The 13,711-nt window shown below is 38.4% G+C and overlaps 1 protein-coding gene across 2 annotated transcripts in view; it reads left to right on the plus strand.

Moving 5' to 3' along the window:
* The window catches only part of APBA1 (amyloid beta precursor protein binding family A member 1), a 96,792-nt gene that overhangs the window by 72,267 nt on the left and 10,814 nt on the right, over positions 1-13,711 (plus strand). The window contains exons 5-8 of one of the 2 annotated variants that reach the window (XM_063319630.1): positions 2,909-3,054; positions 8,265-8,297; positions 9,412-9,498; positions 10,092-10,277. In XM_063319630.1, the coding sequence (XP_063175700.1) occupies positions 2,909-3,054; positions 8,265-8,297; positions 9,412-9,498; positions 10,092-10,277 (452 nt within the window). The remainder of the gene's footprint in view (positions 1-2,908; positions 3,055-8,264; positions 8,298-9,411; positions 9,499-10,091; positions 10,278-13,711) is intronic. The other variant, XM_063319631.1, reaches the window with a different exon arrangement.

Raw genomic sequence — 13,711 nt, forward strand, 5'->3', positions numbered from 1 at the left:
ACCTGAGCTAAATCCTGCTATGCTCTTTTGGAAGTTCAGAAACATGGAGCTTTTACTTCTTTAGTGTTTCATTCATAGTTTCTGTCTCGGTTCTGTTGTTTTTTTATCAGTATCACTTAAAAAACTACTAATTTGGTTATGGTATTTACACAAGTGTGGACAAGGAAAATAGGTTAGACAAGAAGAGTGTAGTGCTCTCTCCAGCACTGATTTCAGTTGGCAGGCTCATTCCAATCTCAGTTGGATTCATTAGCAGAACTGAATTAATTGGATTAATTGGCAGGCCTGCCAGGGGAAATCTGCACTGCTTTACAGCTACTTGTCCTCTAATTATATAGTGCTTCCTGTCTTAGAGTTAAGGTTGCACTTGTACTGGTGCTGAGTTTGTTCAGAACAATGTGAAAAAGCAAGTTACCTGCTACATGAATTGCTGTTACCTTTTGTATGTGTCTGCATCGTGTGTATACAGGAAGACTGCATGCTGTAAACCCCAATTATTTTGTAACGAGACCATGACAGAAGCAGAAAATTGGAAGTTTCATTTCGTTTTTTTTCTCCTCTGAGAGCAGTTGTTCCATATATTTGATGAAATGCCAGAAATACAGATGATGTGATACACCATTTGGACTATCTTGGAACTCCTTGGATTGCTTTACAGTGTGCTGTGTTTAAACAGTAGCATGATTGTTCTATTCAGCCTACAAATTGATCATTGATTTAGTCTTCAGTGTATGAGCTGAATGTTTTGGAGTTTGTGGCCAGAATCTCAACTAAAGTAAATTTCATATATTGTTTTGAAAGTAGCTGAGCTTTGGAATTTTGTGGCAGTGAAGGATCTGTCTTAGAATTGAAATTCATCTGCTAGTGGTAGCCCTGTCTATCAAGGGCTATCTTAAATAATCCTCTCCTCCTTTAAAAAACAAAAAAACCAACCAAACAAAAAAAAAAAAACACAAAAAAACCCCAAACCCAAACAAACCCAAAAGCAACCGTAAACTAAAATTTTCTTGGATCTTGGTCAAGTGCAAAATTCCTTAAAAAAACAAATTTTCCATTTTTATGCACCAACAGTCCAAGCACCTATGCTACACTTCTGTTCAGTTAATAATTTCATTGACAGAGATAATAAATGGAGGGGGTCTTATAAAAAACAGTTCTGTCTGTGTGCTCGCCTCTGATGAAAATAGAGCACATACCTTTTTTGGTTTTAACATACTTCCTTCTGGGAGTCTTATCTACACCTTTGTCAGTCTATATTTATGTTTTGATCGAAAATTGTATGATAAAGGGGTTTGTATCCTTTATAGTGCAGTGGTAGAACTGGTGAAAAGGCCTTAACATGTAGAGTTATAAATAGCAACACTTAAAATGCTGCATGGTTTCAGGATGGGAAGAGTGTGCAAATACATAGACCTTCCTGATGCATAAATTTCCTTAAGGAAGTAATTCCATTTCCTTGGGTCATGTACTTCAAAGTCACTTTTTCATTTTGAGTGTTTTCCAGATACATAGTATCTGAACAGATTCTGCACACTGGAGATGAACATCTTAGTCATGAATTTTCATATTTAAAGAAAACATAAAGGAGACAAGCTTGCTCATAACATACATCTGCTTCTCTCTGTGTGTGTAGTTTCAGTGTGATACTTATCTCCAGCTCTTTCTTCTGTTATTTTAATCTTAATAATGACTTGCATTTTTCTGAGGCTAAAGTTACCCGTGGTCATTCTGACTGGTTGTTAATCTCTCCTGTTATGATTAGAACAAAACTGGCGTTAAACTTTAATCCCCTTCAATTTATATCTCAAGATACCCTTTGAACTAACTAAAACTCCATTCTGATACTGTAGGGTTTTTTGCTTTGTTCTTAGAGGAAAAAAAGGTAAACCTAGAAACAGGGGTTTTTTCGTGATAAAATGTGGACACTTTTACCATTAGCATTCTTTAAGATAATTTGCATTTTCATTTGTCTTGAACATCAATTGTTTTTCCTTACTTGTAAGAAAACAAGAAGCTTCTTAGGTTAACCAGCCTCCCTTTTGGATCATGACAATTTTAACATGTTGCAAGGTGTTTGCATGTGCAACTTACAAGTATAATCGCCAAACAACAGAACACTTGCAGATCATAAATACTGCTTTATAAGGATTTGCATTGTTTGGTACCGAACCTTCTAACTTTCCACAGAAGTTGAGGGGAGTCAGATCATTAAGAATCTGTGGGACTAAGAGAGTTGTTTTGGCATCAGGAGAGCCCATGCTCCATGTATTTAACAACATTTTTCTGTAACTCCATACTTTACCTCAATATCCTTGTTGACAGTAAGAATGATTTTTAAAGGTCTCTGGCATAAGAGTACTTTGCTTAATTGGGCAATCAGTCTTCTTGGAAAGGGAAGACGTGCTGTACCTGTAAAGCATTCCTGAGGAGGTTCCTCTGCCTGTTGTGGTAACTGCAGTTACACACAAGTGAGCAAGTGGCTGATGGCTGTTATTAAATTGCACCCTTCCTCTTTCTGTTTGTGACTGTTGGTCTTAGAGTTGCAAGGCCTGTTTTGGTGGGTGAGAGGCAAGATGGGTAACTGTCTGTCCCTTTTTAACAGTGAAAACCCACAGAGACTATTTTGCCAGAGTGATCCCTGCTCACAAAAGAATGAGCTATTGCTAGAGACAGGTTGGATTAGCAATTGCAGCTTTTGCTGGAGGGATGTTGAGAACATTTTCTTGGTGTTTTGTACCTTTGAAAGTACTGGCTGCCGTATCACCGTGCTAAACTGAAGTATTTCAGCCTGCAGTATTTCAGTATTTCAGAACTGCAGCCATCAGGTGCAGGCTCAAGTTGCCAGAGTGCAGCTGTTTTGCCATGGTTCAGCCTGATTTTCTTCAGTGATTGCTTTCCTGTGTTACAGTTCCTGGACCTTGCGATCCTGAAGACTTAATCGATGGAATAATTTTTGCTGCAAATTACCTTGGCTCAACTCAGCTCCTTTCTGATAAAACTCCCTCCAAGAATGTGAGAATGATGCAGGCACAGGAAGCTGTCAGCAGGATCAAGGTGAGGAATAATTCCTGCTGCTTCTCATATGGGTGTGTTAAGGCTGCGGATATGAACTTCTTATGTATGCAGTAGTTTTTTCATGTGGGGTTATCTGTGGTTTCAGGAAGGTTAAGTACCTCATCTTTTTTTCTGCAAAATAAATCACGTTTAATGCTGCTTTTAGAAAAAGACTGATAAGGAAATGTTACAAGATCATTTTCATTCCCTATAGTAATATTTGTGCCATGTGCTCTAAGCCAGAATCAGGAGTGAGTGGTGGTCTAAATTATATATTACCTGTGTGTTAAGGGAAAACAGGTTTAGGGTATAACTAGTAATTACTGCAGCCGCCTCTGGCTTGGCACTTGATGAAACTGGTGCTGTGATAATCTCTGCAGTTATTTTTGACCCTGCTGTGCATACTATTTTCTCCACCACATGACAGCTATGAGCTGATTTAAAAAGAAAAAGAAACATCTGTGACAGTACAGAGATGTATGGGAAAAAAAATTGTCCTGGAATCCAGTATGTTTGCTTTGTTTGTTTGGAAAACAGAAATGCCCACTGATTTCTGTACAGGCCGTGACAAGCAACGGGCATGCTGCTGTGTTGTAAGTTACAATGATGACGTTGTCAACTGAAATTCAGGTGTGTGGATGAAGTATTGCAGGGTTGTAAAGGATGCTGCAGTACGGCCGCTACCTATATATGACTGGGTCGTAGGCCCACAGCTCCTCTTCTGCTAATTCAGCGAATGAACACAATCTCATCTGAAAGTTTTCCTTAGTTTAATATTTGTGTGTTCTTCTTTTGTATAGTCTGGTTTTGATTCCAACTCAGACTCTGTGTGCAGTTGTATAAAAGGGAGAGGAAGAGAGACAGCATGTTAGCAGCAAGGCCGATAGCACTGTGTATTAAGGTTGGCTGGTGCTTCCTACTGTTATTATTCCTTCCAATGTTTTCCATGCCAGGTGTTCAATTCGGTCTGTCTATGAAACTTTCACAGAGAAGCTCCAACTAGAAGCATTGAGGACACTTCGAGAAATTGTAATTTTGCTGATGTTCAAATACATAAAGTCTTGTAAACTTATCTCTGAAAATCACTAACACTCTAGCGTTTTAGAGGAGGCAGGGATGTTGCCTTCCTGTTACAGATAAGTCATCTTCTGTCATCTCTGTAGAAGTTTCCGCTAACTTAAGAAACTACTGAGCCTATTGCAAAAGAATGATTTATCCGTGTTCATGGAGACTGTGGATTCAGTGACATTTTTTAAAAAGATTTTTCACTCAGCTTTCTCAACCCTGGCAGGTCTTGGTGGGTTCTTCCCAGAGCTACAGTGGAAACTTTCCCTTACAGAGTCTGCTTCTTTCCTGCTCTGGGTGCAAGTAAGGCTATGCCTGTCTGTTTAGTAGTCCCCATGTGTTCTTTCCTGACACTTGGCCGCATGGTAGAGAAGTTACTTGATTTGAATGCACAGGAAAGTAAAGGTAAGATAGAGAAGGGAGAGAAATAAGGGCTCCAGTGAGGCTGGACCTATGAGGGATGCATCACTGGAGGCTGAAAGGAAAGATTAGCATCAGCTGTCATAGGAAACTTCATGCTTAACTTCAGGAGTTGAACTTGAGCATGGAGTTGGGCAGGAAGTTACTAGGAGGTAAAGCTTGTGTGGGAGTACACAATAGACAAAGATTGAAGGGATGTGTTAGAGATGGCTGGAACAGAATTGATTCAGAGCGGGTCTATGAGGTGTAAGAGTATAAAATCTTTCTCCAATACTAAATGTATTTCTTAGAAATTCATTAACAAAACAAAGTTCTTTCTGAGGATCCTGTTATGCCTTAGCACTGCTATGCCTCAACACAGAAGAAATCTGTTTAACTCATTTCACTCATAAAATATGTAATTTATACATCCATATAAATTAGCAGGCATGCATATTCTGGGTTCTAGGAAATTTGTCTCAAGGTGGAGGACAAAGCAGCTGCATTTTTCACCTGGTAAAATTCTAGCTTTTGCACAGAATTTTCTAAATCCATAAGTGTATTTCAGAAAATTGTCTTACTGTGTGGCACACAATACCGTTGTACAGTTCTTTCACAGGCATTGCTCAGGCAATGTAAATATACCTCCCTGCACCTTAGGGTCTTTGGTTTATTCGGGCTGGTTTTGTGTTTGATTGCCATTACAGCTAAACTTTTTTAGTGGAAGATCGTTATGACAGATGGAGTTCCTGCTGCCAGATTCATCACGGTGTAAAATACTGCTCGCACAATGACTGCGACACTTGTGCCCTACTCTTGTTTATTTACACAGTGTGTTAGGTGTTGCATCATGAAACATTTCTCTGTAGTTAAACAAAGGTTGTGAATGAAGAAAAAGCCTTTAAAAATTTGCAGACTTGAAGTTAAGAGCATCAAAAAGGGGGGGGGGAGGAGGAGCTTTGTTTAAGGCCCACTGTGTGCACATAGCTTCCATATGAATGTGTTCCATTTTAAATTTAATAATTCCTATAGTGCTTCCTTTTAGCAGAGCCTTCAGACCACATATTCATTCGTTTTGAATATGAACAGATTCTGAAAAAAATTCTCCATGCTACTTCTTTAAACACGTACCTCTTCATTAAAAATACAAAAGTTGGGGGTCTTCTTGCTTGGGCGTTCATCTTTGTGAAGTCCAACTAAGTTAAAAGAGATGCACTGCTTTGAAGAGATACACTGCATTCGTCAAATGTAGTTATTACATATTTCCACTAGGAGGTACTTTTAGTCATAGAAAAGGTATTTCACGATTTTCAGAGTGTAGTCCCCCTTCTTTGGATAGCATAGAAAAAAGTATCTTTTCACATTTTACTTGGAGTGGATCCACAATACTTGTAGCAGTAAAAAAGTTGATGTTCACGGTTATAATTCACAGCTGATCTGTGAATTTTACATGTGAACTTAACAATTAACTTTTGTTTTTATTTTTCATCGTAAGATTTGAGCTTGTGTGGCAGATATGAACATTTTTAGATAACAACTGATTTAATGACTGAATGTTATTTAAGATAGAACCCAAATGTGGAAGTAGTTTAATATTCTGCATGTTTTGTTTACTCAGTGTCCTCTGGGTGCGCACTGAGTTGTGGTACATTTTTTTGTAGACATCACGGTAGCAAAAGTGGAAGATTGCTGGGTTTTAACAATTTATAATATTGAAAATTGCTACTAGATACATAGTTACATTTCATTTACCTTAAGTGAAAAGCCTGGAGTCTGTATATTTAAAAAAAAAAAAAAAGAAATTTGTTTAGATTAGATAGTTTCTGGTTTTTCTAAGAATATAGAAAGAATCTTTTGATCTAAATTAGCAAATAATGTGATAAAGAGCATTTGTATGATAAAGCGTCTTGCATAGAATTATTCTAAATTTTTTTTTTCATGGACCATAACTTCTTTTATGACATTTCTGTGCAGTGTTAAGTCACTTATTAAAATTGGTTGTTCCATATCATTACCTTAGTTTTATGAAATACTTGAAAGTCATTCTTCAAAAAATTAAAATACCAGTAAGACCAGGTGCTTCCATTGCAAGAGTAGAATCTTCAATAAATTGAAGGATAGTGTATTTGGATTAATCTTTGATTCTGTATTGTAAATCTCTAGCTCAAGGATTTTTCCCCCCCTTTTTCTTCTTTTTGGCCTGTGCTTTTCTTCTTTTGTGAGGTCCATCACTCTGTAAAGTTTGGGGAAGGGGAGGAAATTTTCTGAAGTGGAGATTGATTTTGAAAAGCAATTTAAATGCTCCAGCTCATGAGTGCTCTATCCCTTGCCTAGTGTATGTCAGGCAGCTGTTGATAAGTATATTATTTCTGAGTACCAGTGTAAGTTAATGTAAAGAAGAGCCTCAGCATGAGGCAGCTATAATTACTTGTTGCAATAGTTTGCAATCAGCAGGCTATCAAATATTTCTTAGTTTGAAAAAGGTGACTAAAAGCTGCTGTGTGAGCGTTTATACTTGTAAATAAGTGGCACAGTCTAAAGATTCAGTGGCTGCTTTCAGATTTATTTAGGCAAAACCTGACAGACTTAAGTCATGAGGATCAGTATAAAACATTTAATGTGTCTTGTGATTCAGGCCTCCTATTTGTTCTTCATAAAAGTAGTTAGCCATAAATCTCTATGAAGCCTGTGATAGTAAGCCTCCTTCCTACCACAAGAACACCTGTTAATTTAATTAGCTAAGAGGCTGTTACTGTTGGAAATGAAAGGATACCTGCCATCCTGGTGAGTATTGCACTCCTTCAGTAAGCAGGTCTGTCTGAAGTTCATTTCACCTTGGTCTGAATTAATTATTACAAGACCGTGAGAATGATGCTTATTTGTATTGTTATTCTTGCCACACTAGTAGCACGTAAGGAATTGATTTGTTGCAATGGGTTGATATATCTCTGGACATAAATTTATTAAACTGCTTAGTGACAAGAGGCCTGTTTTCTTGTGTTTGTGGAACTGAAGTACATACTCCACTGCCTTCCTGAAAAACCGTGGTAGTATGGACATATCTATGTGCAGGTGTCACAGGAAAACCTGTTGTCCAGATATGCAATGGTAACGTTAGTATATTTGCACAGAAGGAGGCGAAAGTGGAGGTGAAAGTTGCCTTCTGTAATTTTGTTTTTCCAGGAAAAAGTAGCATAGTTTTAGGAAGGTTAGTTTTTGAAGACTGTTGATAAGTTTGAGAGCATTACAAAACTTGAATCTAAATTCATTAGATCTAAAAAAGCTGGAATAATAATGGTTAAGATTCTTCTCTCACCTTTTACGTAGGTGTTGCTTCAAAAGAAGTAACCTCATGGTTTACACTGCTGTAAATGAGGGGAAGCTCCGTTGTTTTTTTTCCTTAAAAAAAAAAAAAAAAACAAAACAAGGAAAAACCACAAAAAACCCCTTATTTGTTGTGGGTAATATTTTAATTGAAGAAAAAAAATGGAATCTTTTTGTAATTCTTCCTGACTCTTTTGGTGCTGTTTCTTTTCATTTTTTAAAGTAATTGTGCTAAACATGAAATTTTAAAACTTTTTTTATGCCAAAAAGAAAAGGAGAAAATTAATCTAAGCAGGGACTAATTTAGAACAGCTAATAGTCTGTGAGCCCTGGCATTAGCACGCAGATTCCTGCTTGTCTTGGAGTCTTTGTAAGTTCTTTTCTAACTATTCTCCTGTCTCTGTTTGTTCCATGCTAAGCAGATGGCCCAGAAATTAGCCAAAAGCAGGAAGAAGGTGCAGTACAAACTCCATCAGCTTGATGTTATGCCTGTTCTTTTGTTTCTGGGAGGTTTTTTTTTAGCCTTTCTTTTTTATTTTGTGCTTTTATTTTCTGCATCCAGCAAGTTTTTTTTAAGATTTATTTCTGAGCCACCATACAAGTTGACATTTCTCAGAAATCAGTTGCCTGATTGGCCATTTTTTGTTGCTTATCATTAGCCATTCCATGTTAGAAATAGAGTAAAGATTGGATTTATCAAATGGTTTTAGGCAGTACCCAAAGTGCTTACTAAAGAAACAGGACTGACGTGGCAAAGGTTTTAACTCTGTAAAATGATAGATTAAAATGAAGTCTTTTTATTTTACTTTATCTAAGACTGCTTTGTTTGATTCACAGATGTGTCAAATTGCTGGATGCAAAAAAAAAGAAAAAAAATTATGTATATACACACAGTAATATGCTGAGATTGACTCATCTTAGTAATAAGCTGTGTTTATGGAGTTTTTAAGTATCTTTTAACAAATCTAATTTTTTTAAAAATTACAAGCGTTTGCTTTCTGTTAACAAAATATGACTTCTAAAGTGGGTTAGTGCTTGAATAGTATGTTGTCTGACTGTGAAGGTCTTCTTACCAGAACTGCATTGTGAATTGCTTAAACTGTACCCACCTGTGGTACAGGTTTTTCCATTGGTCTCGGCAGTTGCTGTTTGCCCATATAGAAATTCCTCAGGCAAGAGATACTGTTAGGCTTTTCTATGGCTTGTGTGAAAAACCTTCTTTAAAGTGGGATGCATAGTGTGGAGAAAATGGGAGAATCATTTTGATTTTCATGAAATCTTTACGTATTTTATGTTGGAGCCAGGTATAATTTTACTGAATCAGGAAAAATATCAGGGAAGTTTTTATGGGGTTAACAATTTTTCAAATAATACCCAATTCACTTTCACATATATATATAGATGTAGTTTTCACATCTTTGTGTTTATCTTTAGCTTCTGCAGTCTAATACTGTATCTTGCATTGCTGTTCTGGTGACTGTGTCGTAGTGCACCCCTGTTCGTAAGCTAACATCATTAGTAAGTGTGTTACCTAATGTGTTTGTTTGACTCTAATCCATTTATTTGCAGGCTCCAGAAGGTGAATCACAACCCATGACTGAAGTGGACCTCTTCATTTCTACACAGAGAATAAAAGTACTGAATGCAGACACGCAGGTATAAACAAAGATGCCTTTGTCAGTATTGTGGTAGCAGGCTGCTGAAATAGATTTTGATCTATCTGCTAAAATTTGTTCTTCAAATAGTGATGACTCTTCTAATTCCCTCCAGAATTTCCTAGTAAGAAATCAGTGCTCAAGAACTGTGTCATACATGCAATTACCCTGGTGTGTCTGACTGCAGAAATGATTAGAATTTGTGGATAAGCTAATTGCAGCCAGCACATTTCTTACAAGCTGTGATGGGTCAAGTATTGACTGTGCCCAGAGTAGCCCAGAACATTTGGTTGTGATGATTTGAAGTTCATAGTCCTTTGCACATGTGTCCCCAGCCTATTCAGGTTCTGATATTGAGGTCTTTATGTGCCTTTCCACAGAAAACACAACTTTAATTTGTAAAACTTGGTCTTTGCTTTACTTTTGGAAAGTGAAGATCTTTGTTTCTATCAGCATCTCCCTTCATGCATGACAGGTATTACAGACTCCACTTAACAAAGGTCTTATACTGCCAATTTTTTGTTTTCATAATACTAGGTGTGCAATAAGAACTCTGTTGAAACAGCTGCTCATGGTGTTTTTTGTGTTCCCCAGGAAACCATGATGGATCATCCCCTGCGGACCATTTCTTACATTGCAGATATAGGAAATATAGTTGTTTTGATGGCTCGTAGGCGAATGCCACGGTCTAACTCCCAGGATAATGTGGAAGCATCTCACCCTTCCCAAGACGGAAAGAGGCAGTACAAAATGATTTGCCATGTCTTTGAGTCTGAGGATGTAAGGAATTACTCGGTCTTGTAATTTACTAGGGGTGGAAATGTAAGCATATTTTGGAAGGCTTGAAGTCCATAGCAAGTGGTCCTGCTTGTTCATTAACTGCAACCAAGTGTTTCATCTAAGCAGAGGAACTTGTGTTCTGTTTGTATGTGGCAATTTACTTTCTGTACCTGGCAATTTACTCACAAAATTGATGTTTATAGAAATGCCTCCCCTTTTTAAGCTCCTTCTGTGCCTTTCAGTAACAATGAGACAGGGTCCAGTTGCCACAGTTTACAAATACCAGCTCAGACTCTGCATGTTAGAGTGAAAGTCTATCAGAGATGCTTATTTTCCTGGGGAAATTCTAATCCCAAGTATTGCATCAAGGATCACTGATACATACTAAAAAGGTGATTTTTGTCTCTCTTGAGGAGGAGGAAATGGGTTGGGGAGTAGTTGCTGACATCATATCAAAAAAACAGCAAAGAAAGATGGTAATTTCAGCAGTTTCAAAGTATGCTGAATAGAGATGCAGCTGAGTTAATTTTAGTCTATGGTACAGGTTATGTAGGACTTGGTAACCTGTCTTCACAACCAATGTGCGTAACTTCCTGATTTTGTGTGCTTTTAAAGCTCAGAAACTGAAAAGTAAAATCAAACATAGCAGATTGAAGTGGCTAAATAAGTAGTTGCCAGGATCATAATCAAGTTAGCCCTAATAATTTGGGAAAACAAAAAAATCTCATTTCTAAGCCCTCCAAATAGCAGAGTATTACTTAAGACAAATAAGGTAAAAATATAAATTTCTTATAAAATCCTCATATGTCTTCCACTCTACAGCGTGTCAGCAAGGACTTTGAGATGGGAAGGTTTTCTTGAATAAGCAGCTGATTTTATGTCATGGTGAATCTATTCTAAACCCATGTGTGGATAAATTATCTGTTTGCAGATGAATGTGCATATACGACTCACTGCTGAGGTTAAAAAGTAAGGACAAGAGCACTGTCAGAAGTAATCCTCTACCAAAATTTTGACAGAGAGCATAAAAAATTGTGGATATTTTTTTTTTCTCCCCAAAATAACATGTAAGCCAGTTTTGCAAAGCCTTTCAAGAAACTGGTGTGAAAGTAAAAAGAGTAGCCAATGTTATTTTCGCTTAATATTACTTGATACACTGCCCACTTAGAGGCTGCTGTTCCTGTGTTTCTTGTTGCAAGTTTGGACACCGCTAGCTCTACTGGCCAGTCGAAAAAGCAGAAATCAGACTTAGATTCCAGAGGCTGGGGCTTATTTTCCTTCAGCATGTGTGGTTTGACTACAGTCCAGATTTCCTGAATCTGTTTCCCAGGCTGCTATTAATACTTTGGCTATCCGGAATCTGTGCTTCCTTTTGGGGATCACTGACATTACTTTCTGTGATTAGTTTGAATCAGCCCACGTTTGTGTCAGATGGGATCCTCCCTATGCCACTAGATATTGGCTTGGACAGTACAGGCCTGCAGATCCAATAGAATCATTGCTCGGTGATTTGAAAATGTGCAAAGAAACTGCAGCTCTATCAACTCTCCTTAGTCACTGTATAGTTCGCAAGTAGCTTGCCAACTTTATCTCAAATACCCAAACGACTAAGAAAGAGTTAGAATGGAATCACTGTAGCACCTGTTAGCAGCTTCAGGAGATGTCAGCTTAAAAGATCCTGTATATCCAGTGGAGTAATACAGCCTGTTTATATTATAAAAGTCATGTATAAAACTCATTGTCACCTTTTATTCTTGTGGGACAGCTGGGTGTTTAGAATTTACCCAGTAACTAACACAGAAGCTGTAAGCCCTCAAGCAAGTGTTGGCCAGAATGTGTTTCTCCTTGCAAGAGTCCTTATCTAAGGAGGACAGCACCAGATTTTCAACTGTATTTAGAACTGGATCTTCAAATGAGCTGAACCCTAGTGATGTGTCCAAATGCTGGGTGTCTAAATGGGTGTTGATCTCTTCTTGGAGACAAGATACATGTGTATGAATGTAAAGTCTGGATGTGTCTCCTCACCTAGATTACTGAGCTATGGAGGTGTAGTTTTCCCATGTTCTTGTTGTCGTCTTCTTGCTGTCAAAACTGGCTTGATCTGAGCATTGGTAAAATACTGCCAGTCTAGATATTGGCCTTTTCAGCAACAGCAACCATGCTATTCTCATTAGTAGGTTTAGTGCTAGTTTCAGTTACTTTAAGATACAATCAACTTTTTATTTCAGGGTTGATTAGGGACCAAGCTGGACTTTAAATACAGATCATAGGCTGTATAAAAATACACCTCCACAGTATTCATTCATCACTAGCACTCCCCCAGGCCTGTGTTGTCAGCTGTAGACCCTTTCTTCTCTTCCCTCCCTTCACTGCAGCCAGCATTGTGCTCCATGGGACTGTTTCAGTGCACGTTGTGGCCAACTCCTGTGTGCTACGCAGTCCTTACTGCACATATCGCTCCAGTTAACGCACAGCAGTACTCTGCACCATGCTGTGCTGATTTCCTCTCCAGTCCGTTACCTGTCTCATACTAACCATGATCACAACCTCAAAGGGAGGCATCCCTCTGGTCTGCTGTTTCCATCTGTATCCTCCGCTTTGCATCACACGGAGCTTTGCCTTTATCTGCCTTGTGCCCGTTTTCTCTCACACTGCTGCAGCTGTAGAACAGCTCATGGTGAGAGCAATGCAGTTTAAAGAGTGGCACGTTTGATGGTTTTAGGTGCAGAGAAGGCTACAGGAAGTGGCAGGTGCAAGAGGGTGCACACAAAGGACAGGCTGAGAAGGAAAGTGGTAGGGAGCTTGGCAGAGTCATGGGAGCTGGAAGGAAGGAAACAGAGAATGTAGGAGGGAGAAGTTGAAGGAGTGGAGAAGGAGATACGTGTGACCATTTCCAGTCATTTCAAGGCCCAGATCTGGTCACTAGTTCCTGCCCTTTTCCTGTTTCATCTGAGACTGAGGTAGGAGCAGCCAATATGGACATTAAGGAGGGTAAGAAAAAGAGGAAATATCCTCTTAAATGCAGTTGTGTGTTTTCAGGTAGACATTTTCATTTTCACTGCTGGCTTGTCAGAGAATGGCATTGCCTCTGGTAGAAGGGAGGGCTGTCTGGGAGGTTGTACACGTGGGAAGAATTGTAGGTGCAAGCTACAGTCACTGCAGCAGGTATACCTTTACATTTACATTGGCAGTTCTTGCCTGTGAAAGGATGGCTTTATTTGTATTTCTCATTTATAATTGCGTACCAAGCTGGAGTCATGGCACAGGTATTGACGTTTTGGGGGTCTTTTACATTAATTTTTAATGTACAAATATTTTTTAAAACTGGGTTGTGGTAACATGACTTGTAGGTTCATTAACTTGACTTGATGATCCAATCCATTTTACAGTGTGATTGTAACAGAGAAAGTGTTAGGGGACAAGACCATCAGAAT

The sequence above is a fragment of the Chroicocephalus ridibundus genome, chromosome Z, assembly GCF_963924245.1.
Source record: "Chroicocephalus ridibundus chromosome Z, bChrRid1.1, whole genome shotgun sequence".
NCBI lineage: Eukaryota > Metazoa > Chordata > Aves > Charadriiformes > Laridae > Chroicocephalus > Chroicocephalus ridibundus.